The sequence below is a fragment of the Lepidochelys kempii genome, chromosome 3, assembly GCF_965140265.1.
Source record: "Lepidochelys kempii isolate rLepKem1 chromosome 3, rLepKem1.hap2, whole genome shotgun sequence".
NCBI classification, from domain to species: Eukaryota; Metazoa; Chordata; order Testudines; family Cheloniidae; genus Lepidochelys; species Lepidochelys kempii.
The window spans coordinates 76,300,211-76,325,503 of NC_133258.1; the positions used below are offsets into that span (position 1 = coordinate 76,300,211).

Below are 25,293 nucleotides of genomic sequence, written 5' to 3' on the forward strand. Positions count from 1 at the left end.
CGGTTGCTCCGGGTCAGAGCCTCATACATGCCGCTTCTATGTTCAGCTGCATGGCGTTCTAGGGGGGACGACCCTACCACTACCCCACCACCGTCTGTTGACACCTGCAAGGGGGGAGTCTCACGCAACAGGGAGGAGGATTTTGTGGATGAGGAAGAGGAAGAGGAGCAGAGTGCGCAGCAGGCAAGCAGCGAATCTGTTCTCCCCTGGAGCCAATTCCCTCCCAAGGCGGAATCCCCTACCTGAAGCTGGAGAAGGCAGGTCTGGTGAGTGCACATTTGTTACTACAGTACAGGGTTTAAAAGCAATCGTGTTTAATGTTTGATTTGCCCTGAAGAATTGGGATGCATTCGCAGCCAGTACAGCTACTGGAAAAGTCTGTTAACGTGTCTGGGGATGGAGCGGGAATCCTGCAGGGACATTGCCATGAAGCTCTCCTGGAGGTACTCTGAAAGCCTTTGCAGAAGGTTTCTGGGGAGGGCTGCCTTATTTCATCCTCCATGGTAGGACACTTTACCATGCCAAGCCAGTAGCAAGTGGTCTGGAATCATTGTAGCACAAAGCATGGCAGTGAATGGTCCTGGGTTTCGGTCACATTCATGCAACATTCAGCCTTTATCTTTCTGTGTTAGCCTCAGGAGAGTGATATCATTCATGGTCACCTGGTTGAAATAGGGGAATTTTTGTAAGGGAACAGTAAAAGGACCCCGTTCATGTTGGGTTGTTTGCGCTTGGCTAGAAGGGATCATTCTGGAGAGTAGCTGTGTGGTGTGGGGAGGGGCAAAGGGGTCATCCCAGAGAATAGCCATGCAGTGGTGTGGGGGAGGTGTGTGCTGCACGTCCACCCGAAAACCGCAGCCCCTCCTTTTAAATGTGAAACCCAACAGGCATTGCTTGCTATGGGAAGGGATGGCGCTGCAGTTTGAAACTATTCCCATATGTTATGAAGGTGGAAGAAGCCAACCCCGTGTACCAAAAGGCTTACCATGGCTGCCTGGAAACCAAATTCTGTTGCCCAGCCATGTGTGATGTGTCACCATACTGGCAGGCACTCAGTATAAAAGACAAAATGCGACCTTGTACCTAAAGCACATGTGCTGTCCGCTGTGAATCGCTTGCTTCACTGTGAAAGAGTCTCCCTTTTGTTCTCAGAAATGTATCATCTTAAATTTTACTCTCCCTTTTTATCCCCCCCCAGGTGAAAGTGTTTCTAGGCTCCCCCTATCATCTCCATCCCTGAGGTTCATAGACTATCAGGGTTGGAAGGAACCTCAGGAGGTCATCTAGTCCAACTCCCTGCTCAAAGCAGGACCAATCCCCAATTTTTGCCCCAGATCCCTAAATGGCCCCCTCAAGGATTGAACTCACAACCCTGGGTTTAGCAGGCCAATGCTCAAACCACTGAGCTATCCCTCCCCCCCATATCACGGTTGGAGGGGAGCTCAGGAGGTCATCTAGTCCAACCCCCTGCTCAAAGCAGGACCAATCCCCAATTTTTGCCCCAGATCCCTAAATGGCCCCCTCAAGGATTGAACTCACAACCCTGGGTTTAGCAGGCCAGTGCTCAAACTGCTGAGCTATGGTGGGCTCCCCACAGCAGTTATCGCAGATTAGAAGGCGAAAAAGGCACTTGTGATGACATGTTTTCCGAGCTCATGCAGTCCTCCTGCACTGACAGGGCACAGCTGAATGCATGGAGGCATTCAGTGTTAGAGGCTAGGAAAGCATGAAGTGAGCACAAAGAGCGGAGGCAGGACACGATGCTGAGGCTAATGGGGGGAGCAAATGGACATGATGAGGCGTCTGATGGAGCTTCAGGAAAGCCAACAAGAGCACAGACCCCCGCTGCATCATTTGTATGCCCGCCTGCCCTCCTCCCCAAGTTCCATATCCACCTCACCCAGACACCCAAGAATGCGGGGGTGGGGGGAGGCAAGGCAAGGCTCTGGGCACCCAGCCACTCCACTCCAGAGGATGGCCCAAGCAACAGAAGGCTGTCATTCAAACAGTTCTGATTTGTAGTGTGGCAACAATAAGCAATGTGGCCTTGTCCTTCCCTCCTCCCACACGCCACCCCACCCGGGCTACCTTGTCAGTTATCTCACTTTTATTTTTAATTAATACAGAAAGAATGCATGGTTTCAAAACAATAGTCACTTTATTTCCTTTGCCAGCTGTGATAGAAGCGGGGAGGGTGGTTGGCTTACAGGGAATTAAAATCAACAAAGGGGGCGGGTTTGCATCAAGGAGAAACACACACAACTGTCGCACCATAGCCTGGCCAGTCATGAAACTGGTTTTCAAAGCCTCTCTGATGCGCAGCATGCCTAGCTGTGCTCTTCTAAATGCCCTGGTGTCTGGCTGCTCAAAATCGGATGCCAGGCAATTTGTCTCAACCTCCCACCCCGCCATAAACGTCTCCCCCTTACTCACAGATATTATGGAGCACACAGCAAGCAGCAATAACAATGGGAATGTTGGTTGCACTGAGGTCTAACCTAGTCAGCAAACAGCACTGGCGAGCTTTTAAATGTCCAAAGGCACATTCTACCACCATTCTGCACTTGCTCAGCCTATAGTTGAACTGCTCCTTACTTGAAGGCTGCCTGTGTACAACTTCATGAGTCATGGGAGCAAGGGGTAGGCTGGGTCCCCAAGGATAACTGTCAGCATTTCAACATCCCCAATGGTAATTTTCTGGTCTCGGAAGTAAGTCCCTTCTTGCAACTGCTTGAACAGCCTGGAGTTCCTAAAGATGCGAGCGTCATGCACCTTTCCCGGCCATTCCACGTTGATGTCGGTGAACCGTCCCTTGTGATCCACCAGTACTTGCAGAACCATTGAGAAGTACCCCTTGCGGTTTATGTACTGGCTGCCAAGGTGGTCCGGTGCGAAGATAGGGATATGCATTCCGTCTATTGCCCCACCACAGTTAGGGAACCCCACTGCAGCAAAGCCATCCACTATGATCTGTACATTTCCCAGAGTCACTACCCTTGATAGCAGAATGTCAGTGATTGCATTGGCTACTTGGATCACAGCAGTCCCCACAGTAGACTTGCCCACTTCAAATTGATTCCCGACTGACCGGTAGCTGTCTGGCGTTGCAAGCTTCCACAGGGCTATTGCCACTCACTTCTCAACTGTCAGGGCAGCTCTCATCTTGGTATTCCTGAGCTTCAGGGCAGGGGAAAGCAACTCACAGAGTTCCAGGAAAGTGGCCTTACACATGCGAAAGTTTCGCAGCCACTATGAATCATCCCATACCTGGTACACTATGTGGTCCCACCAGTTTGTGCTTGTTTTCCGGGCCCAGAATCAGTGTTCCACTGTATCAACCAGCCCCACTGCCACAGTCTGTGCTTTCAGGAATGTCTGTGTCCATGTCCTCATCACAATCATCCTCATGCTGGTGTCTCTAAGCCCGGTTCTGCACATACTCCAGGATAATGCACAAGGTGTTTACAATGCTCACAACAGCAGCAGCAAGCTGAGCAGGCTCCATGCTTGCCGTGGTTTGGCGTCTGCACGGGTAACCCAGGAAAAATGGAGTGAAACATTGCTTTCACGGAGGGAGGGGCGACTGACGACATGTACCCAAAACCACCCTCGACAATGTTTTTGCCCCATCAGGCATTGGGAGCTTAACCCAGAATTCCAATGGGCAGCGGAGACTGCGGGAACTGTGGGATAGCTACCCAGAGTACACCGCCCCGTAAGTCGATGCTAGCCACGGTCTTGAGGACACACTCCGCCAACTTAATGTGCTTAGTGGGGACATACACAATCGACTGTATAAAATCGATTTCTAAAAATTGACTTCTATAAAATCGACCTAATTTTGTAGTGTAGAGATACCTTTAGTGTTAATCCACCACTGGCTGCAGTTTTAATACATTGTTCAATTCTGGGCACTTTAGTACCAGAGAAGGAATTCAGGGAAGAGTGACACACAGTGATTTGGGGGCTGGAGGGACTGATTAATTAATGAGGATGTACAGTGTAGCTCGGCTAAGCAACGAATCAAGGTGTGATCCAAAGTCCATTGAAGTAATGGGGGTTTTTCCATTGAGTTCAGTGCGCTTTGGAACAGGGCCTGTACAGTGTGCATGTTTGGGGGAATGATAAGCCTCTACAAACACTTGAAGAGGGTAAATATCAGGGTGAAAAGCAGTATTTCAGGTGAAAGGGGTATATCTAGATGCAATGGGATCAAATTACAATGACTGTTTGGAAAAACTGCGTGATGGTAAGCTCTTTTAGACTGTCAAAGTCTCCAATGGTTGGGGTGGAAACCTATGGTAAAGGGCACTTTACAATTGATAGGACAAAGCATTACAAAAGGTACATTAGGAAAATATCCTGCCTTCGGCTTGATGAATACGAAGGTCTTTTCTTTCTCTAGACGTCAGGGTCCTCTCACTGTTCTCCAAGTTCCTACTTCAAAATCATTTTCGGAAATAAAATAAGGCTTAATTGTAGAATCCTCACAATGACAAAGATGAAAATTTATCAGAGTCTGATATTGCTGCAATATTACATATAATTAGGCCCTAATGAGCTGGATTTGCTGTCAGATAAACTGAGTTGTGTGAAGGGAACTTGCCATGTGTTATTGGCATCAGAAACAAGTTGAACCCGTGAACTGGGGGAAAGCATCTCTGGGAACTAAATGAGAAAGCACATAATTCTCCCCACCTTAGCAAGATATGCCAGCTAATGAGTTATTTCAATTCCAAGGTCCTAAATTGCTAGTGGGTGAAGAATGCTGTTTAAAACTATGGCTTAAAATGTGGTTAGGAAAAAAAAAATTCAGTGCTTCATGTTACCCTGTTGAAGACCCACCTCTCTACTGTGCCACCTACAAGTAACTATAATGGCATGGCTGTAAGATAACTTAGGATCATAGTCTCCATCTCTTTCTCTCCATACATATATATATAGATAGAGAGAGAGAGGGGCAGACCATGGGATTCTCAAAAGAGCTCCGTATCGGCCTAACTGTGTTGCTATTACAGTCAATGGGAGTTTTGCCATTACTTCTGTGGAAGCAGCTACAACATTGCTGAGTGCTTTTGAAAATCCCACCATAAAATGTACAAACAACAAACCCAAAACTTTGACCACATTCTGAGAAAACAGAGATAAGTCCCTCCCTGACCAATGCACTTATTTGCTGTTCCCCTCCCTCCTGCCCTTCAGCTCTCTTTTTGCAGAACATAAACCCTTCAGGGCAGGGGCTGGATTTTCTTTAGTAGTTTCACAGTGCCGAGTATATCATGAGCACCATTAAAAACAAAGGGTAGGTACGTACACTGCTGATTTATAGAGTTAATATCAACCAGGTTTTCTGTATGCAGCCTCACTGGCTTTGGGCTGATCTGCACAGTTTTTCTACCAATATGGAGTTTCTGAAAAAACGACACTGATATAAGCGCTTTATATTGGTATAACTATGTCCACACAGCTGGCTATGTCCGTTTCTAATATATAAACCAGTAGAGTTACATTGACACAAAAACTGGGGGTTGCCCAGCACTTGGGGTTTATCGAAGAATCCGGCGGCTTTGGAAAGTGGCTATTTGGAAAAGTGGCTTCAATAGCAAAAAAATGTCACTTGTGGGGACTGCTCCCTTTGACAACATTGTGCATACAGTGGCCAGTATACCTGTGCATCACTCAGAGTCTTCAAAAAGAATCTTACAGGTTCAGACAGCTCTGTCCAGTTCTCATTTCAGGTTTTAGCCAGCGACTGGCAGAAAGCATCAGACTGCCACTGAGTTTAAAAGGATTGCTGTTATTGACACTTCGCAAATGAACTGCACTGCTGGTGAAATGCTGGGGCACTATGCCCCCCAGCTCCTATTGAATCTAATGGTAGCTGTTCTGCATCTCTCAAGCTGACCTCCTTTGTTATTTTTACTTTTAAAAACGTTTGCAATCCTTCCTGTTAAGGGTACGAGAAAATTCTCCCCATTATCCAAGCCTGCTTTCATCTCCCCTTTCTAGGCATCCTCCTTTTTTTGTAGTCTCTTATTCTCTTGTGTCTTGGGCTGGGGCAAGGGCATGGTAGCCCCGTGGTTAAGTCAATATGGCTGCCCTTAGCCTCAGAGCTGCGTGGTCTTATGACCAGAATCAATATAGGACTACCCCAAGCTGCAGGGCAGTGAGGCCTCATGGCTGGAGTCAATAGGACTACCCTCAGCTGCAGTGCGGTGTGAACCAAAGTCAATAGGGCTCCTCTTGGTGGCAGGGAAGTGCGGCCCAATGGCCAGAGTCAAGAGGACTCCCCTTGCCTGCAGGGGAGTGCAGCCCAATGACCAGAGTCAATAGGAGGGGGCTTGGTGGGTCACCCGCCCAAAGCGGGGCAGCTGTGTAGGGGCACCTAGGTTCTCCCTGCTCTACCAGGTCTCAGTCCGAGGCTCTGGTAGTGGTGAATGGGTTCACCACTAAGTCAGCAGGGAATTTGCCCGAAACATGCTGACTGCTGCATGGACTAGTCCCTCCCTGGGCTACTTCCTACTGTGACTCCTGCAGTTGAAGTCTGGGCATCCTCCGAGTCTCCAGGCCCCTTGGGCAGCCCTGCTTCTGGCAATTACAATCTCCCGGGGTGGGGGGGTGGGTCTGCAGGTACCTGGGTCTCAGCATCTTCCACTCCAGTCCCATCGCCTGGGATTCTGGCTGCTTCTCGGCTAGCGCTGGACAGATGTGTCCTTCCTCCTCAGCGGTCAGCCCAGACTGAGCTGTGACACTCCCTTTTATACTGCAGTAGTTAGAGCATGCCCAGCAGGGGCGAAGGGACATGCTTCCGCTGCCAAGAGTGCTGGCTTAACCCCTTCCTCTCCAGTGCAGGACACACAGACCCAGTCACGACTTGCTCTTCTTTTCTGTTCTCCTTTCTCTCAGTTTGTCTTAGAGGGACTGATCCTGTGTGGGGCTGAGCACTTTCCTCCTTTCACTGGCTTCATCTCATAGAATCTGGGCCCTGATCTGGGCACTTATACTTGAAAGAAGTCTGGTAGGGCTGGTCTACAGTACTGCTTAAGTCAACATAACTTACATCGCTCAGGGCTGTGAAAACAACAACCCCCTGAGGACCGTAAGTGACATCGACTTAAAGCACTGTCCACACGGTGCTATGTCAGCGAGAGATGCTCTCCCATCAGCGTAGTGCGTCTTGACCAGACATGCTACAGCAGTGCAGCTGCGTTGGTACAGCAGCTCCAATGTAGCACAGTAGTGTAGACATGCCCATAGAAGTTCACATGCTTAAACTTATGCACATGCTTAAATATGCTGTTGTAGAGTGGCCTTGACTCTTCAATCCATACCCATCTGCTTTCTCTCATAACTCCTAACCTGCCAAGCACAAAATGTCTGAAGATGGCCCCAAAGACTAACACACATGGAAAGCACATACCGGAACTCAAGCAAGTTTCATTTCTTTAACACATTCCATTGTCTCACTTTCATGATTCAGCATTTCAGTAATATAACTAATGAACAGCAAGAACAAGTCTGAGCTGGAAAGAAATCAACCTGAGTGTGAAAATGGAAGCTGTACCTTGTAATCAACTACAATGAAGAGTTAGGCTTCTCCCCTTCCTGGCCTTATACGCCTTCCAGAGTCAGACAGCTTGAATATTTTAATGAAGCTCTGGTAGTGACTCAGCAAAAGAATACCTGCACAGGTTTTTCAACTAAATGTGGCCACCCTTTGGCTGAAGTGGCCTATCAGGTGTTGGGGAGCAATAAGAGAATCCACACAGTGATGGCCCAGTTGAGACAGCGATGATTTCCATTCCCCACCAAAGCCCAGCCTCCTGTATCCAAAACTTTCACTTGCGCACATTCTGCACTCCTCCCCATCCAGCGCTCCCACTGTGCAGTGGAACCTCACCAGTTCTGCTGCCTAGGGAGCTTCCACCACACTGAAAGCAGGGATGGACGTGGCCCTAACCGAGGGAAGAAGTGGGCCTTACATTTTATTAAGTATTTTATATTCCAAATCTTTCCATAGAACAAGCTTTGAGATAAGGAGAGACAAGAAATTGTGAGGGTATAAAAATATCAGAGTAGCGAAGTCTGCTGCATACTCTCAATTAGGGTTTAAACGCCATCAGTGTATTCTAGGTTTATTAAGAGAAATTTTATTTAGCTCTTCTTTCTGAGTGCATAACAGAGTAGAATCTTGACAAAATAATTTATTCATACTTCTGGTCTATATTTAGTTTGTGGGTAGGAGATAATTTGATTTCTTAAATAGAAAAATGATTAGACAATATAAGATTGTAGGAAAAGGGTTGATCTCAGTTTTAAAACAGCCAGAGCAGGGAAGATTGTGGTTTTCCAGCTCTATAAAATCAGAAGAAAGGGTTTATTAGGCGGACTCATTAACTTTGAGAGTACTGGATTCAAATTACATTGAGGAACTATGGAACTCATTATGAGATTTGAGGGCAAGACTCTTGTAAACATATTTAATTGCTGTGAGATATAATCACGATGGAGAATCCTTCCTCTATAGAGATTGTTACTTCTCTCTAGATTGAATCCTCTATAGGAAATATTTACACAGAGATTTAACTGGTAGAAAACACTATAGTTTCTTCCAAAAGTTGTTCTTGGAATAAAAGTTCAAAGACACAGATGTTTAACTTCACACTGCCACCCGTATGTGACATTAATAATAATAATGCATCTTTCATCCCCAAATGTCCCAAAGTACTTCACCAAACTGTGGGGCCAAAGTCTCTGTTTGTGTAACTTTACTGATGTCAAAGGCATTATTACAGCAGTAGAGAATTTGGTGCTATATCTGTGCAGCACCCATGCAATCCAATAGTCTCTGGGCTAAGGACTATGAGTAAGATCAGATCTTTAAAAAAGATACATTAACTTATTAAACCTGAATATTAGACAGACAGGAGCAGAGTCATAGGTAGCTGACAGACTGGACATTAGTGTGCAGGACTGGAAGATGAATGTCATGAGGGCTATTCTCAGTAAAGGTGCTGCTTAGCCTACTACTGCAGCACAAAAAGCCTTTCTGTGCAACCTATCGGCATTCAAGCCAATTTATCTTTCCCCTCCATTACATTAGTTTATCATCTTGCTTTGTCATCCACCATTCAACAGGAGAGATATTTTGCCCAATATACCACAAATTATCCAATCACTTACCTAGTCATAAGCTTTCTTTCCTCCCCCCATACCCTTGTAAATTCTTACTTAGTATCTATTGGCTGGAATAGTCAGCTGCTGCCTCTCGCTGGGACTCTATTCTATCTAGGTTATTATACCACACTCATCACTGTAATATCTGAATGACCTTCCAGTAATACATAACGCAATATGACTACTGAGCTGTCACATGTTGCTTGTTCTCTCCTCCTCTCACCCGAGGGAGAAGCATGTCCGGTGTCTTGTTTTGTTAGTAGTTTTGCTGTTATATAAATATACCTGTTGCTCTGTGTTTACGTTCGCGAAGGCAAGATCAAAGAAATGTGCTTTGCACTTGGAGCAGAAAGTGGAGAGGTTTATGGACATCCTTACTTCTTGGGGGAGTTCATTCCATCCTCTTGGACTGCCCTGGAGAAGGTTCTGTCTCCCACACAGACAAGCTGTACTACTATTATTGAGAGTTTTATTGTGCCAAAGGAGCATAGTTGTCAATCATGGTCTTTGTCTTGGAGCTTTGGATGGTCTTTCAGATACCCCGTGTGACAGCTATGACAATATCCTAGATAAACCTTGTTGAATTAAGTTTACCTATTTTAGGAGTTTTCATTGTAATAAAAATGCAAATGCTTATGTACAATTGAGGGATTGTTTATATTTCCATGGTGGAGGGGGAACGCAGCCTTCCAGGAACTAAGAACAGTAGGGTGTATTTAGACAAATTCACTCAGGTTGTAACACCTTTAGAGAGCTACCACCATTTGGAGACAGGTTAAATATATACTGGTTCAAACTAGATTTTCCAGGCACCAACAGACAAAGAAAAGATTTTTGGCTAAATAGCTTGCATTGAAACTGATTCAGGGCCTTCTTTCTGATCCAGCAAACAGACAGGGCCTCCAGTCCAAAGGAGGCCCCAATACTTAGGGAAGGGTTGGAAGGTTTTTGGCCCACTGAGGCCCCATAGTTCCTCATATTCCCTGGCCCCACTGAGGGCTAGTTCTGAACAACAGATGTTCTGAACTGGTGACACCAAGAAAAACCTTTGTGTGGGGTATGAAGGACTAATCACCCAACAGAGCATTAGGAGTTAGGGGGTGATTTCTGGTACACTTATTAATATATGCGTAGGTACTTTTATTGTTTTTAATATGTATACTCCATAATGCTTTCACCCTAGATATAAATGGGCTTGCATAGAAAGAGCTGTGTTGTAACTGTGACTGCTGGCAACTACAGCTGGAGAAAAAGCAAAGTGCAGACGCTGGCTAGTCTGGCTGGCTGGGAATATCAGTATAGTCGGGGAACTGTAAAGCCTGGAAAAAACCCTGTCCGGAGGGAGATATGTATCTCCATTCAAGAGAAGTGACAGCTGAGGAGCGTAGAGTGGGTGCCCTTGCTGGACCGTAAAGGGGAAATATAGGTGTATTATCCTGAACTGACACACCCTGGGCCCCTGCCATGAAGGATTTGAACATAAGGACTAAGGCCTTGACTTTGTTTCGAAATTCTATGGGAAACCAGTGCAGAGAGAAGAGGACAGATGTGTTGTGATTGTGGTAGCCTGTGTTGCTGAAGGCTTCATGCCCAGATATATTGCATTGCTGTAATCCAGTTGAGAGATGACAAAAGCATGCATACGATCTGTGTCTGATAGGCTAGGATGGAGACTCCTAGCCAAACAGAGATGGTATAAACTGTTACTAGCAGATGCTGCTATGTGAGAACTCAGCATCAGCAAGAAATCCAAGCACACTCGACTATGCACTGAACTGACCAATTGTGGGAGTGTACCTTCAACCAATGGAGACTGCACGGTGGCTGCAGGCTCTTCAGCATACTTTCTTCTGCCCATCAGCATAACCTCTGTCTTGTTTGGGTTCATCCAAGAACTGATCTCATTCAAGCACTGGACTATCTTGGTGGTAGTGGTGTGGTTGTACATGGAGAAGGATAGGTAGAGCTGTGTATAAGCTGCATATTGCTGGCACCAGAGTCCATGTCATCTGACCAGTTCACCTCATGGTTGTATGTAGATGTTGAAAAGGACTGGAAAGAGAATTGATCCTTCTGGAACTACACAAGTGAAGGCAAGCGAAGGGTCTAGTGGTAGAGGTGCAGTTTCTCATCACTCCATATGGGAGTTTTGGCCCACTTGATTCATGTAGGTGCATATTCCCTGGCTCCATCTCCAAATCGCCCCTGCTCACTGGTATATTCAGAGCTGGCACAGGATTCCCTTCTACAGCACAGAGGAGGTGCTGAAGCACTTGTGATCTTTCTGTACAGCCCCAATGCAGGGTTTAAGTGATGTAGTGGGCCATATACCACCCTTCCACCTCAGAGTGAGTTTCTTTCAATCAGAGTTCATATTTTGAAGGCTTCCTCTCCACTGCAGAGTGCTGATAACTGTTTGGAAAGCTTTATATGTCCTCTTCAATTTTGGCTTAATCTGGCAGTAGAATGCCAGTTAGGTATAAAATGATGATCCCCCAATGAAACCAAGTTTGAAGTTTTAGGTAAGCTTTTTATATAAGTAGTCATTCCTAGGAATTTCTAAAGAATGGATGGAAATTAATTTGCCTTCTTTCTACACTGCATTTAAACGACAGTACTTTAAAATAATGACACTTGGCAGTACCCTGGGATTTCCTGTTTAATAAAGAATTTATAATTTCTCTCTTTGCGTCTATCCTTGTGGAGTCTTGGCTCTATGTCATCCGCAATGGATAGGTTGTCATTTTTAGGAACTTCTGACCTTCCAACCTAATTACCATCCTTGGTGTCATTTGCACATGCTCCTAATCCTCATCTTCTATCCCAAGACATCCAAGCTTTGTTTAGACAAACTCCCTTTCCCCATCATTTTATAAAAATGGATGCAATTATAACTGACATTTTCTTCCCTTTGTCTCTATGTCCCTCACTTTTCTTCTTAGTGGGAATAATCCTTTTATCCCTTATCTGCTCTGGCTGCCCAGCTTGTGGATTACTACTATTACTGCAGCTCTTTGGGGTGTTCTCAGAGTCCCCCTTTCCTTTTTAGCTTGTCAATTATTTTATTAAAATGATGTAGTTTTAAACTACCTGTCCAATTTTCTTACACAACCTCATTAAGTGCCATAGGTGAGGTGCAATATCAATATGTATGAATGGGTAAATTCTCTTCAGGTCAGTTAGGCAGCCAGGTTGGATGCAGGATTGTCATGCCAAGTTCTTCCTCCTTGCAGCCTGCTTTCAGGTTTCCCTCCATCAAGACTTTCCAAAGCTGGAAACAAATTGTGTTTGCTTACACTACCCTGGATACTTTGTCTGAGTCCAGTGACCCACTGTGCATCCTTGAACAGTGGCTGCACTGGTTTTGCCATATCATGGAAAACAATTAGTGAGGTAAAGATTTGTTTTATTTTTCTGTGATGTGGCTGTCACCAGTATGATGAATTTGTCTAACTAGCAGTGACCATACCCAGGCAGGGACAGAGTAACTGTGGGGAACCTAAGTGGGAGTTCAGCTAAAGTGACAGTAGGGAAGAAACTAGGGAAAGGCGATGTCTGAGCCTGTTGCAGCAAGTGGACCTCTTCCCAAAGCAGTAGCTTCCCACAAGTGAATTCAGCCAGCAGTTTTGCCATGGTAGGAACTGAGCACCAATTAGCAGTGTAGCACAGCTTGTCCACTAAGACTTTCCCACACTTGGGTATTGTGGTCACTGGTTCGGTAAAGTGTCTTTGAAATTTCTCTGGGCATGGGGAGGCCTGTAAGGGTATGAGAGTGCAGGATTTAGCCACAGATGCAGCAGGAAGAGATGTACCTGGATACATTCTCCTTTTTGTGAGGCTGTAATAGGATCCTCAATGGGCTGCGAGGCCTAGCTCCACTCAGTCGTGGAGCAGTTGTAGGGGAGACCGGGCCTACTGACTCCACCAGCTCGGACCCAGGGCCCTAGAGTGGTCGGCAACACTTGACCTCTGGGGAGGATCCTCTGAGTTACCGTCCTTGGGTCACTTTCTCCCATTGCTTCCAGTCCCAGATAAGGAAAAAGGAAAAGGAAACCCAAATCATCAGCCCCAATTGGGCTTAGCATACAGTCCTGGTACTTCAAGAAAGTCTCTCTAGCCCCTTTTGGCAGGAGCCTTCAGGGTAGGTCTCTACTCTTCCCCAGCCTCCAGCCTTTTGAGCTGGGTTGCTCCCTTTTAAATCCTGTCTCCAGTTGGAGCATGCTCTGCAGAGTTGGAGGGGCATGGCTAGCTGGGCTGAGTACTGTCCTTTAACCTCTTCCATCTCAGTGTGGGGTTTGTGTACTCCATCAAACAGGCCCTTCAGACAGTACAGAAACCTGGAATTGTAGAAAGATTCATCTCAGGGAAGGAAGACTCATGGCATTTGATGCACGTCCAGGGACCTCAAGTCTGGCCTTGGGATTGGGACAGAACTTATGGAACAAGATCTCCTGATTAAGATGGAAGGGCAGAGACCATCTCTGTGAGAAAACTAAGGTACATTCAGAACTATTTTATGGAAAATGAGGTACAGGGGATTGCAAATCAGGAGTGCAAGTGCCTCAGTTCTCTTGGCAGAGGTGGTGGGTCTGAAAAGACTACATTCAATGCAGGAAAAGACTGGAACAGCAAAGATCATCTCAAAGTAGACTGCATTTATCAGCAGGCACAGGTTCCAAGTTGGAACAAGAGATTTACTAAAGAACCTAAGATATGAGACTGCCTTAAGGAAACTGGTTAAGAAGAGATGGGAACTCCTGTGGGGCCTCTGAAGGCACTCAGGGTATGTCTACACAGCAAAGAAAAACCCACGGCTGGTCCGTGCCAGCTAACTTAAGCTCACAGGGCCTGAACTATTTCATTGTTGTGTTGACTTCTGGGCTCAGGCTGGAGCCTGAGCTCTGGGACCCTCCCACTCCACTGGGTCCTAGAGACCGGGTTCCAGCCCAAACCTGGAAGTCTACACAGCAATGACACAACCATGCAGCCTGAGCCCTACAAGCCCGAGTTGGTTGTCACAGGCCAGCTGTTGGCTTTTCTTTGCTGTGGAGACATACCCTCTGAGGCTGCTGAAGCAGAGTTGGTTCAGACCCTCTCCTATCCCTACGCAGGCCTGGTTACAATGGTGCCACACAAGGCTACAGCAGAGCAAGATGGGAAGGACTGACCCAATTGGTGGTAATTTTTGGTGGTTGTTCCCTGGCTTTTTCTGGGAGGAAATTCTCTTTGTCCTTTTCTGTCCTATGTCATTCTGCGGCCTGGAAGAAAGACAGAACTTCAGCAGAGAGGCACCAACTGCAGCTATTTTCAGAAAAGAACAACAATTGGGAAGCCTGCCTACAAATTGGAACAAGAAACTGGGCATTAAAATCTTGCATCTGGAATGGTGATCACCTGCCTGCCTGCCTGCCTAGGACAACTCACAGTAGTGGCAGCCACATCACAGAACAGTATAGGTAATTTGTATTTGTTTTCTGTTCCTTTTTGTCTGATTTTCACATTCTTGTTAAAACAAGTCACTGCTGCTCTCACTTTTCACTCTTAGATATCATTGGCTTGACTATATTGATTGTTCCTTCTGAGCACCTGTTTTAAATACTGCATAATTTCCTCTAGTAGATTTTTTATATAAAAGCTGATTCCAATCAATTTGCTTCAGTTCATATTGCATTACTTCAGACTCTTGTCCTTACAAATCCAATATTTTTCCAATGAATTCTCAAGAGTGTTTCAAATATAGTATTTAGAGACAGACTGAACTATCCATAAACAAACAGAGTAGGCAATAACAACTAAAGGATGAAACTGAAATCCAAATTGTACAACTGAATTCCAGCATGAAAAACTCCAATCAGTTCAGACAGAAGATTGAAGATCTTATGAAAAAGACATATAACACAGGTGCAGAACACACTTTTGTGACATGCAGTTTACAAAGTTGGCAAGAACCAAGATCATCACCATGGTATATTATGTGATTATGGCAGAGCTGTACTTCTTCTAATTAACTAGAACTGTTGACAGAAAATGTTGTTTGCTGTAATCCAAGGATTTCCTTTAAGAACTGTGTCTCAGTTCCTCTGAAAGTCACATGCAGAGTAATGTGGTTTTCATGGAAATACATTTTTCTAAAGTATTTGGTGAATGAGTGAAGCTTTGCCTAAGTATTTTATTTTCCCAAAATTATACAGGATGTAGTCTTACCTTAAAGGTGAAGCAGGCTAGAACAGATGCTGACAAACTCCTCATTGCATTAATGGATTTCCTGTCATAATGATGTCGCCATCGCTCTGATTGAGGTCTTATGCAATAAAGTTGCATTGGATGAGTGAAACATATAGTTACATTTCATTTAACATCATACCTAAAAATACTCAAATATAAACGGAAATAGTCATGCTTTCTTGAACAATTTAAATTTAATGTTTAGTTGTAACCTGAATATAGAAGAGGCCCATTTATCTGAAGGTCTTTGAACCACTGGATATGAATCTTTTTTCCACCCCCACTCCGTTAAATTTTGGAGGATGCCATTTGGCTTTGCAAGAACAGCTGGCCTTCTCTTTAGTGCACTGCAGGCACAGCCTCGTGCCTAAAGCACGGCCTCATGCCTAAAGCACGGCCTGCATCATTTTCTGCAGGAAGCTGGCAGGCAGCAGCTTTCCACTGCATTGCATTCACTGCATTTTGGGCACGTGAAATACAATGAAGGTGACAGCAAATCCACAGGGGATACCACTTACTTTTCGCTAAAAGGGAGGGCTGACATTTTCAAACTTGAGTGCCTAACGTTAGGCTCCCCCATCTATATTCAGGCGCCTAAATAGAAGTGGTGTGATGTTTTAAAGGTGTTGACTCCAAGTGGGGGTAGCTCAATATCTTTGAAAATCAGGCTACTTCTAATAAATATGGGATTTAGAACCCTAACTTCAGGGACACAGGATTGAAAATTTTGGCCACGAGGTTTAGTTAAATGGATTGTGCTATAACACATACAAAACATTAGAAAAAGAAGAGGCATTACAGCTCTCAAATATTTATAAAACCAGTGCAGCAAAGTTCCTAATGAAGAGTGAAACAGCAAAACTCTTCATTCAAGGTGACAAGCAAACCAAAAGAGAAACAAGGAAGGATTACATATCAGTTGTATTGCAGCACCCTCCAATATGCAAGGTGTAATACAAACACACAGGACAGTCTCTGGTCCAAAGAGCTTACAATCTAAATACAAGACAAAGTACCATTCAGACAATGTCTAAGCAAAACATCAAAGGTAGGTATATTGTGTGAGTGTTCAGACATTCACGTGCACGTGTTTTTAAAGGTATAGAATTTTTGTAACAAAAGTCTAATATTGGCTTTTGTGTGTTAGCTAGGCTTTCTTGAGCCACTCTCAATCTTAACGCTTTTTAACAAAGTATTTTGTTTACAAACCTATATAAGATTCTATTCACTTTTGGGGCTATTGTGTCCTTAATTTATTTTTGTGAGCTGCATTGACTGCTTTACACTAGATTGGCAAAATAAAGTAACTAATGAGCAGCTCAGCGACTCATTCTTCATTCAGAAAAACATTAACATTTAGGAAATTGGTATACTAATGTGAAAAGAAAAATTTGTATCTATAAGCACTGTATTTGTATATTTGTTCATTTTGAAATCAACAGCTTGATTATTTGGCATGATTTTACAACCAGATTTATTAAATGTACAATGAACATAAGTTTTTGAAAATGTTCATCGCCGCAAAACACAGGGTATGCTTAAGAGTTGAGTTTTATCACTACATATCCCAGGGGTCGACAGCCTTTGGCACAAGGCCCATCAGGGTAATCCGCTGACGGGCTGCAAGACATTTTTTTTATGTTAACAATCCACAGGCCTGGCCCCCCCAGAGCTCCCGGTGGCTGGGGTTCACTGTTCCTGGCCAATGGGTGCTGAGGGAAGCGGCGTGGGATGCAGGGATGTGCTGGTCACCGCTTCCTGCTGCTCCCATTGGCCAGGAACAGCAAACCACGGCCACTGGGAGCTGTGGGGAGCCATGCCTGTGGATGATCAACGTAAACAAAATGTCCTGAGGCCCACCGGTGGATTACCCTGATGTGCCGTGTACCAAAGATTGCTGACCCCCCTGATATATCTTATACATTTTACATTGAAAAGTCTAGTGTAGCAAATTTCGTACAGATATGTCTTATTATACACTATTATATATCAGCAATGTTTTCTCAGCTCATGTTTTGAATTCTCTTCATAAATTAAGAAAAAAAGACCATTTAAACAATACCAACAGAGTGGCCACAGATTAATCATTTTCAAATGAAGACTATAGCACTAAATGTATACAAATTAAAATAGCTACTATTCTCTTATTTTGATCTGCCAACATAGAATTATGGCATTTACAGATCCGTTTTACATTTCAAGAATCGTACAAAGCTGAAACAATAAAAGGTAGCACTTTGTAAAAGACTAAGGCCACTGTGGCTAACTCCGTGTTACTAGAGTCAATACAGCAGTCACTTTCAATTTCCTAGGTGTCTTGAGGTTAGAAGTTGATTCGACTAAGGCAAACATAATTTCTCTCTTGTCCAGAATGACTGAACATCCAGGTTTCAAGACCACTTCCTTCAAATGGATTGTTCAGGTAACGTTACTTCAGAGTCAAGTGACTCACAGCTTCAGAGACCTCAGTGCTGATCTGTGCTGAGATGCTGGGTGGTTTGATATTCAGATAAATGTCATACTGTTGGTCCATGCCAAGATAACTGTCACTCATGAGATACAATGTGTAGATATACCTAAAACATAATAGCAGCAGCATCAGTTTCTTTTTCAAAGACGTCAACATTTAATTTTAAACACCTGGATAATTTTAAGTCAAAGCTCATCTTACTTTCCAGGAGTTTCCGGAGTATAAAAAGCAACTGAGACAGCATTTCGATATCTGACATATCCAACTCTTTTCAGGGCAATGAGTTCTTTTTTATCCACTTCCCCCAATATCAAAAACCACCCTTCATCTTTGGCTTTGGGGAATCGAGGAGCAACTGCTTTACTGTCTTGCCTTCCCTGTTAGGCAGAAAATACAAGTTAACACAACTGGGAATCTCCCAGTCAAACCATCATTTGTCTTTGTAGGGTAACCACACCATAAAGGACAAGATGATACATTTTTACAGAAAACTAGAACTGAATTAGAACTAGAACATTTTTATCATTTTTCTAGAGAAAGCCTTTTGAAAAAAATGTGAGCCAGAACAGAAAACAATATATTATTCCAAATATTGTTGCATAGGTAGCTCTCTGTTTTCTAAGCAAATCAAATTATGAATGAAAAATCTGTTCCTTTTGATAATTTAATCTAAAACACAGTGAACGCTATTTTCTCAAGAATGGCTAATTGTATTCCTAGTATCTTTAAATAATATTAATCAACATTGTTCCAGATTAATATAAAGACAATGACAGTACTTGAAGTCTTTATTTTACGTTGATGTAGCAAAATGGAAGAATACTTCAGTGATTCTTTAAAACAGTGACTTTATTGCTGAAAGTTGCAGGTACTAATAATGAGGCACACTCAATCAGAATTCATTTAGTGTACTGTAGATAGAAAGGTTTTACTAAAGATCCACAGGAAAAAAAAAAAAAAAGCACTAACAGAGCAATGAAGCTTCATGCAGAGTCTGATCGTGTTGCCATTGCAGTCAGGGTTATTGTTTGGAAAAGAAAGGTATTTTTTGGATGTCGTTCTTGCATGAATGAAAGTTAACTTCTAATACTATTATAAGTCCAGCCCTGTTAAAATATATGCCTCTGTTATTCTTGTTTTACACTTAAGGTTATAAGAACAAAGTTGTCTCAAATTTTCCTAAAGGAGGAATTAAGGACTATTTTGCTCATACACTGTGAACAATAATTTTGCTGATAATTTTAACTTACAATGGCATTATTTCCCCAAAAAAATAATTAGCAAAAGAAAACTAGAGTGAAATCCTGGCCCCATTTAAGTCAACGGGAGTTTTGCCATCAACTTCAGTGGCGCTAGGATTTCGTCCCTGGTGTCCAACTATTTGGCATTTACTTAAGAAATTCCTTGATAGTCTGAAGGTTCAGGCTCTCCTAGATGTTGAACTCACTGATCGTACATGGATGAATGCAGATATTCTACAACTGAGAAGTGAATATGCTGGATATGAGTCAGCAGTGTGCCCTTGTTGCCAAGAAGGCCAATGGCATTTTGGGATGTATAAGTAGGGGCATAGCGAGCAGATCGAGGGACGTGATCGTTCCCCTCTATTCGACATTGGTGAGGCCTCATCTGGAGTACTGTGTCCAGTTTTGGGCCCCACACTTCAAGAAGGATGTGGATAAATTGGAGAGAGTCCAGCGAAGGGCAACAAAAATGATTAGGGGACTGGAACACATGAGTTATGAGGAGAGGCTGAGGGAGCTGGGATTGTTTAGCCTGCAGAAGAGAAGAATGAGGGGGGATTTGATAGCTGCTTTCAACTACCTGAAAGGGGGTTCCAAAGAGGATGGCTCTAGACTGTTCTCAATGGTAGCAGATGACAGAACGAGGAGTAATGGTCTCAAGTTGCAGTGGGGGAGGTTTAGATTGGATATTAGGAAAAACTTTTTCACTAAGAGGGTGGTGAAACACTGGAATGCGTTACCTAGGGAGGTGGTAGAATCTCCTTCCTTAGAGGTTTTTAAGGTCAGGCTTGACAAAGCCCTGGCTGGGATGATTTAACTGGGAATTGGTCCTGCTTTGAGCAGGGGGTTGGACTAGATGACCTTCTGGGGTCCCTTCCAACCCTGATATTCTATGATTCTATGATTCTATGAATCATGATGAAAGGGCTACAGCACCACTTAATCTTCTGCTGTGCTTTTGGGTATGAGATCTAAAGCCAAAAGAAAATGGCTTGTATTTTCAAAAGTGATGAATGATTTTGATACCTCAATTGCTGTGTGTTAAACTTCAGAGTAGTTAAAAGGACCTGATTTTCAAAGAATGCGGAACGCTTTAGTAAATGCAGAATGTATGAGTAAGAGAGTAAAAAGGAAGGGGCAAAGCCTAATGACATCATTGTATGTTTGTTATGGACAGAGGAAGATCACAAGGAGAATACAAGGTAGGGACTAAAATGGAAAGAAAGTTAAAATTTTTATTGAGCATGTTACAGAAAAACAGTGAAGTACTTAGCAGAGGATCATAATGCTTTAAAAACGCAACTAAATACTGTTATTATGACCCTAGGAAATCAAGTTACTAATCCAAATGTCAGAAAAAAGTAGAAAATATTGATTCATTTAGGATTTTCAACCAATTAGCAAGGCAAAAACAAATAAATGAAATATTCAAGCCATTATCCTACAGTACTGGAAAAATTACCAGCCTCACTACTAGCATTTCCTGTCTTTGAGCCAGTCTGCCAAAGAAACTACCACAGAACTAATGATTTATATGAAAGCATTAATAGTCCAACAGAAACTTACTATATGGCACACTACACTTCAGTAACTGAGTATCAGAATCTGGTGTATTACAGAATGAAAATTATGAATACCCTACCTTGTGATGCCTCATCTGGACTCTCTGCAAATTTATCTGGAGGACATATTCGTGATCAGCATGTAACTTGATCCACTTTTTGTCATCCCACATATCTGTTGCCAAAGTAGGGATAGGAAGTTCATTCTGCTCCTGAGATGAGTCATCCCATGATCCTTTAATGCTCAAACTAACATCTATAACTGGCAAATGGGACAAGAAATTCCAAGCCTGTGGCAGAAGAGATCATGCACAAAATGACAAAGTTCAGTTTCAGCTACAACACAAACCTCTAAAATGCATTCTGCTGTCATAACCGTCAAAATGTCATGATGTATTCTACACATTCATGTACATTTTGAGCTTATTATTATTATGTTCTTAACAAGTCTGATGTATTTACATGATATAACTCAAGATCATTCCTAGAAAATGCTTTCTCCCTCAAGTGTACTATACATGCTTCACCAAGATTATGGTATTCCTGAACAAAAGGAAAAATCCTTGCTACTGCTGATTATTTTTTTCTATAAGCTACTAAAAACTAGTATAATTAAGGTCTGAATTAAACTTCCTCAACATAATCCATAACGAGTGAGTCAGTGCAGTGCTAATTAGTGACGGGCAAACCTCAGAGAGTTCAGAGGATCAGTTCAGATAATTATTCAAAAGTTCAAATGCTTATCCAAACTTAGCCATACTTAAGGTTTTCTTGCATCCATCCCCATGAAGCTTCCTTGTCCTTTCAATCATCCTAAAGACACTCAAGTCTTCCTCTTATCACTTTATGAATCTGCAACTGTCTCTCAGTTTTCTCTCCCCCAGCATCCCACTACTTTGAACTGGTACTAGGGACATGCAAATTGTGTGCGTGAACAAAGTGCTCCTTCAGCCCCACATGTGATGGCTTTCTGCTTTTTTTTTTTATTTGTAGAAACATTTTATACCTACTGAGCTAGATCCTCAGCTGGGGTAAATCAGCATAGCTCCATTGTCTTCAGTGAAGATATGCTGACACATACTAACTGAGCATCTGACCATTTAATTACACATGAAGTCTCATTTACATGTTAAAACAACTGTGTCCAAGGACCTCATTACAATATGGTTAAAAAAAGGTTTCCAGCTCAATCCAAATGATTCTGTAGAAACCTTGTTTTAACTGTGTTACTGCCTGAAACTTTGCAGAGCTGTATTATGGTTCAAGAACATAGATTGATGTGTGACCCGACCATGTTTTTGATTGTGTCAGAGGCTACTGTATGGTAATCTAGTTCCACAGTTTTTACTGTGCAGACAGGAGCAGAGTGTAACAAAGCAGCACTGAGTGAAAAACTGAACTAACTACAATGTAGATTTAGTACAATCCATCTCCAGGCCTAAAGACCGATTTTGCTTTCTGAAGTTTTGACCTGTGGTATGGTTTTGAAAATTCTATCTTCTAGTCAAGATTAGCAACTAGATCTTGAGATAACAACTGTGGCATGCCATCTGTTTCAGTCATGTGATGTGGAGAGATTCAAATAATGCTCTTCATTAAATAATGCTCAAGAAAAATATCAAGTGGTGGTTGCTAAAAAGTGGGGACAGGGCCATAATAAAATAAATTCCAGAGTGAAGGTAGCTAATACTAGGTTGTGGAGCAGATACTTTTGATATGAATTGAGAAATCACTTGCTTTTCTATCTCTCTCATATGGTGTTAATATGGCAACTCTTTTGTCTGGTGGACTTTCATTTTTCATTAGAAAAAATATTTTGGGCATTAGCTAACATTCAGACTTATTCTGTACAGCTAATAGGTCCCATTTTCAAAAGCGTCTAACTGAAATGTAAGTCCCATTTTCAAAAGAGATTTAGGCACTTAGGACTTTCAGTGAAACTCAGGATCTTAAGGGTGTAAATCACTTTTCAAAATGGAACTTAGGCTCCTAAATTACTCATATGCTTTTGAAAATTGTACTCTGTCTTTTGCTGTACAAAATTACACACACTTTTACACATATATTATATATACATATGAAGAACGTGTATATTTGTGTGGGTATATATACATGTACAGTACCTGCACCCACTAACACATGGACTTACCCCATATAGGATAGTGATAACCACATAAAAAATTGTACAGCATTTTTTCATGAATCTTTGATGTCATCACTGGCACTTTTACTAATAATCCTTATCTCCAGGATTTATTCTAGCATTTCAAATCCAGCTTCAAGAGCTGCCATTTAAAAATTATCAATCTTTTCCCCAGATGTAGGGTTTTCTTCCTCTTCCCTCCCCCCAAAATTTCACTCATCTAAGCTCAGGCTGGTCACTATTTGGTTCTGCATTAATGGCAGGTTCAAGTGCTATTCTGAACTCACAATCTGTCATGGCTAGAAGCAAGAGCTTTGTACCATTGGAAAGGGAATATTCTAGGCTTCCCCATGGGACACTTATCACTTGCTTTGAACCCTGGATGGTTCCAAGATATCAGCCTTTACATTTGTCATATTTTTATGTACAGAAAACAATTTTTTGGTCTTTTTAAGAAGTGTTGTATATTTAATATTTTTTCTTTTCTTTGGCCCCATGCATAACTAGGACACTTGACTTTACAGATGGAGTGCCAAAAATAATCCCAATAGAATTAAGAAACCCCCAAAATCTCTAAACCATTTCTGAAATAGTTGCTTTGTGAAAGATGTGTAGCATGTACAGAATACATAATGATCACCAAACTCAGGTGATTGAAACTTTTCCTTTGCACTGTAATACATCATATATATCCCCTCTCTACATGTATCTACATTTACATCGCCTTCCCCACACACTTGGTGTGTATACATCACATACACACACGCTATTTTTGAAGAAACTGCTAAGACATTTCAATACCAGCCAAACATATTTATCTGAGGATTAATCTTCATCTATTGAATCAGATGAGAACACTGCCATGCATACAATTATTTAATTAGCAGCCAAATCCTCTGCCAGTCAGCAGCCGTTCCAGGCATACTGATGGGGCAGTAGATGCAAATCTCACAGTAGTACTGCTTTTTCTCATTACTACTGCAATTAGCACTTAAATTGATGCTTTAAACATACTAATTTCTGGAATAATTCAGGATTTGTATGTTACCTGGGATCGCCTCACTGCAGAGACGACACCAGATTGCTACGCAAATTGAAGCACTTTTGAGCCAAATAACCATCATCATATCAGACAGAGCCAATTTGCATTTGCTTTTAAAGATAACAGAATGGCAATTTATGCAAATAAATTAAGTAAGTTTACTTCTGAGTTCTCCCTGAACTAATTATGACAATGTTCTAATTTTTCATCACATCTAAAACTTGGACTGAAATCAATGTGTATTATGTTAGAAATCTGTTGTTGTTAAAAGAGGCCTTGTTTTGATTTAAATAACTTTCCTTTATTCAAAATTTTGATGGTAATTTAGTTAGAAATGCAGATGTCTGTTATGGATATTTAAATACTTTCCTTTTTGTTTGCATGCCAGTGTTAGATTTAACAAAATCTGAACAGTCAAGTTCAGTATTTCACTTTCAATTATGAAGAATTTTTTAAAAAATCCACAAACCTAATTTTTGATGTTTTCTTCCTTTCTATGTGTATTTGCAATCATACACTCATGTGATGAATACTATGGTATACTGCTATGCTTTAGACTGGAAACAGCTTAAAAAGACTACAGTCAAATAAAAGGTAATAATATCTTAAATACTTTGAGACTATAGTTTTTTTTCCTCTGAGAAGAGGGGAAAACTGATATGCTTTTTCTCTTCCAAACAGAAACTGAACATTGGATCTTCTACCAACTATATTCCCCAAAAATATTCTGTTTGAAAGAATATTTTAGGAACCAGCTACAATGATATTTGTAATGCATGTAATCTTAGTGCATAGCTGACTACAAAAAAGGTGGATAACTCTCAGATTGAATGTTCTAGGCAAATACCTCAAACAGGCTAAGGAGCAGCATTAACATCAGCTATGAACCTTATTGGTGTTGCTGGATAATAGGGAAGGGGGGAAAATAACTAGAAAAGAAAGGGGGGGGGAGAAACCCTTGTAAAAGTAGGTCTTTCTTTGAATTAGAGTAACAATGTGTTGCAGTTTTTACATACTTTCTGCAGAAAATAATGTGATATTTGCTGAAAGGATATAAAAAGACTCTTTCTCCCTTCTACTTTTCCTTCCCAATCACATTTACAATGAACTCTGAAATCACTACAGGAAGCATTACCTGTGTAATGTGTACAGCTTGCAAGTCACGGTCTACAATGGAAGCAAAAATGTTTTCTTTTCCTTCAGAGACAGCAATCAATTCAGGAAGACACTCAATAGGTCCTTGGTAACCTCCACACAAGCGCTTCCTTTTTCCTTGGTTCCACTTCCTGATAAAGACAACAAAACGTATTTCCAGTGAGGAGTTAAAAAATTATTATACAGAGAGAGATTTGTAAAGGGTAGTAAGAAGGAAAGAAAGAAAGAGAAGGTAGAAATTACATAAAAGTGCTTGACCCCCTTTGCTCAGATTA

General features: G+C 42.4%; 1 protein-coding gene across 3 annotated transcripts in view; it reads right to left on the minus strand.

Annotated features, from left to right (window-relative positions):
- Nucleotides 1-15,142: 15,142 nt before the first annotated feature.
- Nucleotides 15,143-25,293, minus strand: part of ASCC3 (activating signal cointegrator 1 complex subunit 3) — a 508,597-nt gene continuing 498,446 nt past the window's right edge. The window contains exons 36-39 of one of the 3 annotated variants that reach the window (XM_073336867.1): nt 24,999-25,149; nt 20,759-20,968; nt 18,074-18,249; nt 15,143-17,978 (exon numbers count right to left, since the gene is read on the minus strand). In XM_073336867.1, the coding sequence (XP_073192968.1) occupies nt 17,831-17,978; nt 18,074-18,249; nt 20,759-20,968; nt 24,999-25,149 (685 nt within the window). In that variant the 3' untranslated portion in view covers nt 15,143-17,830. The remainder of the gene's footprint in view (nt 17,979-18,073; nt 18,250-20,758; nt 20,969-24,998; nt 25,150-25,293) is intronic. The other 2 variants (XM_073336864.1, XM_073336863.1) reach the window with 2 other exon arrangements.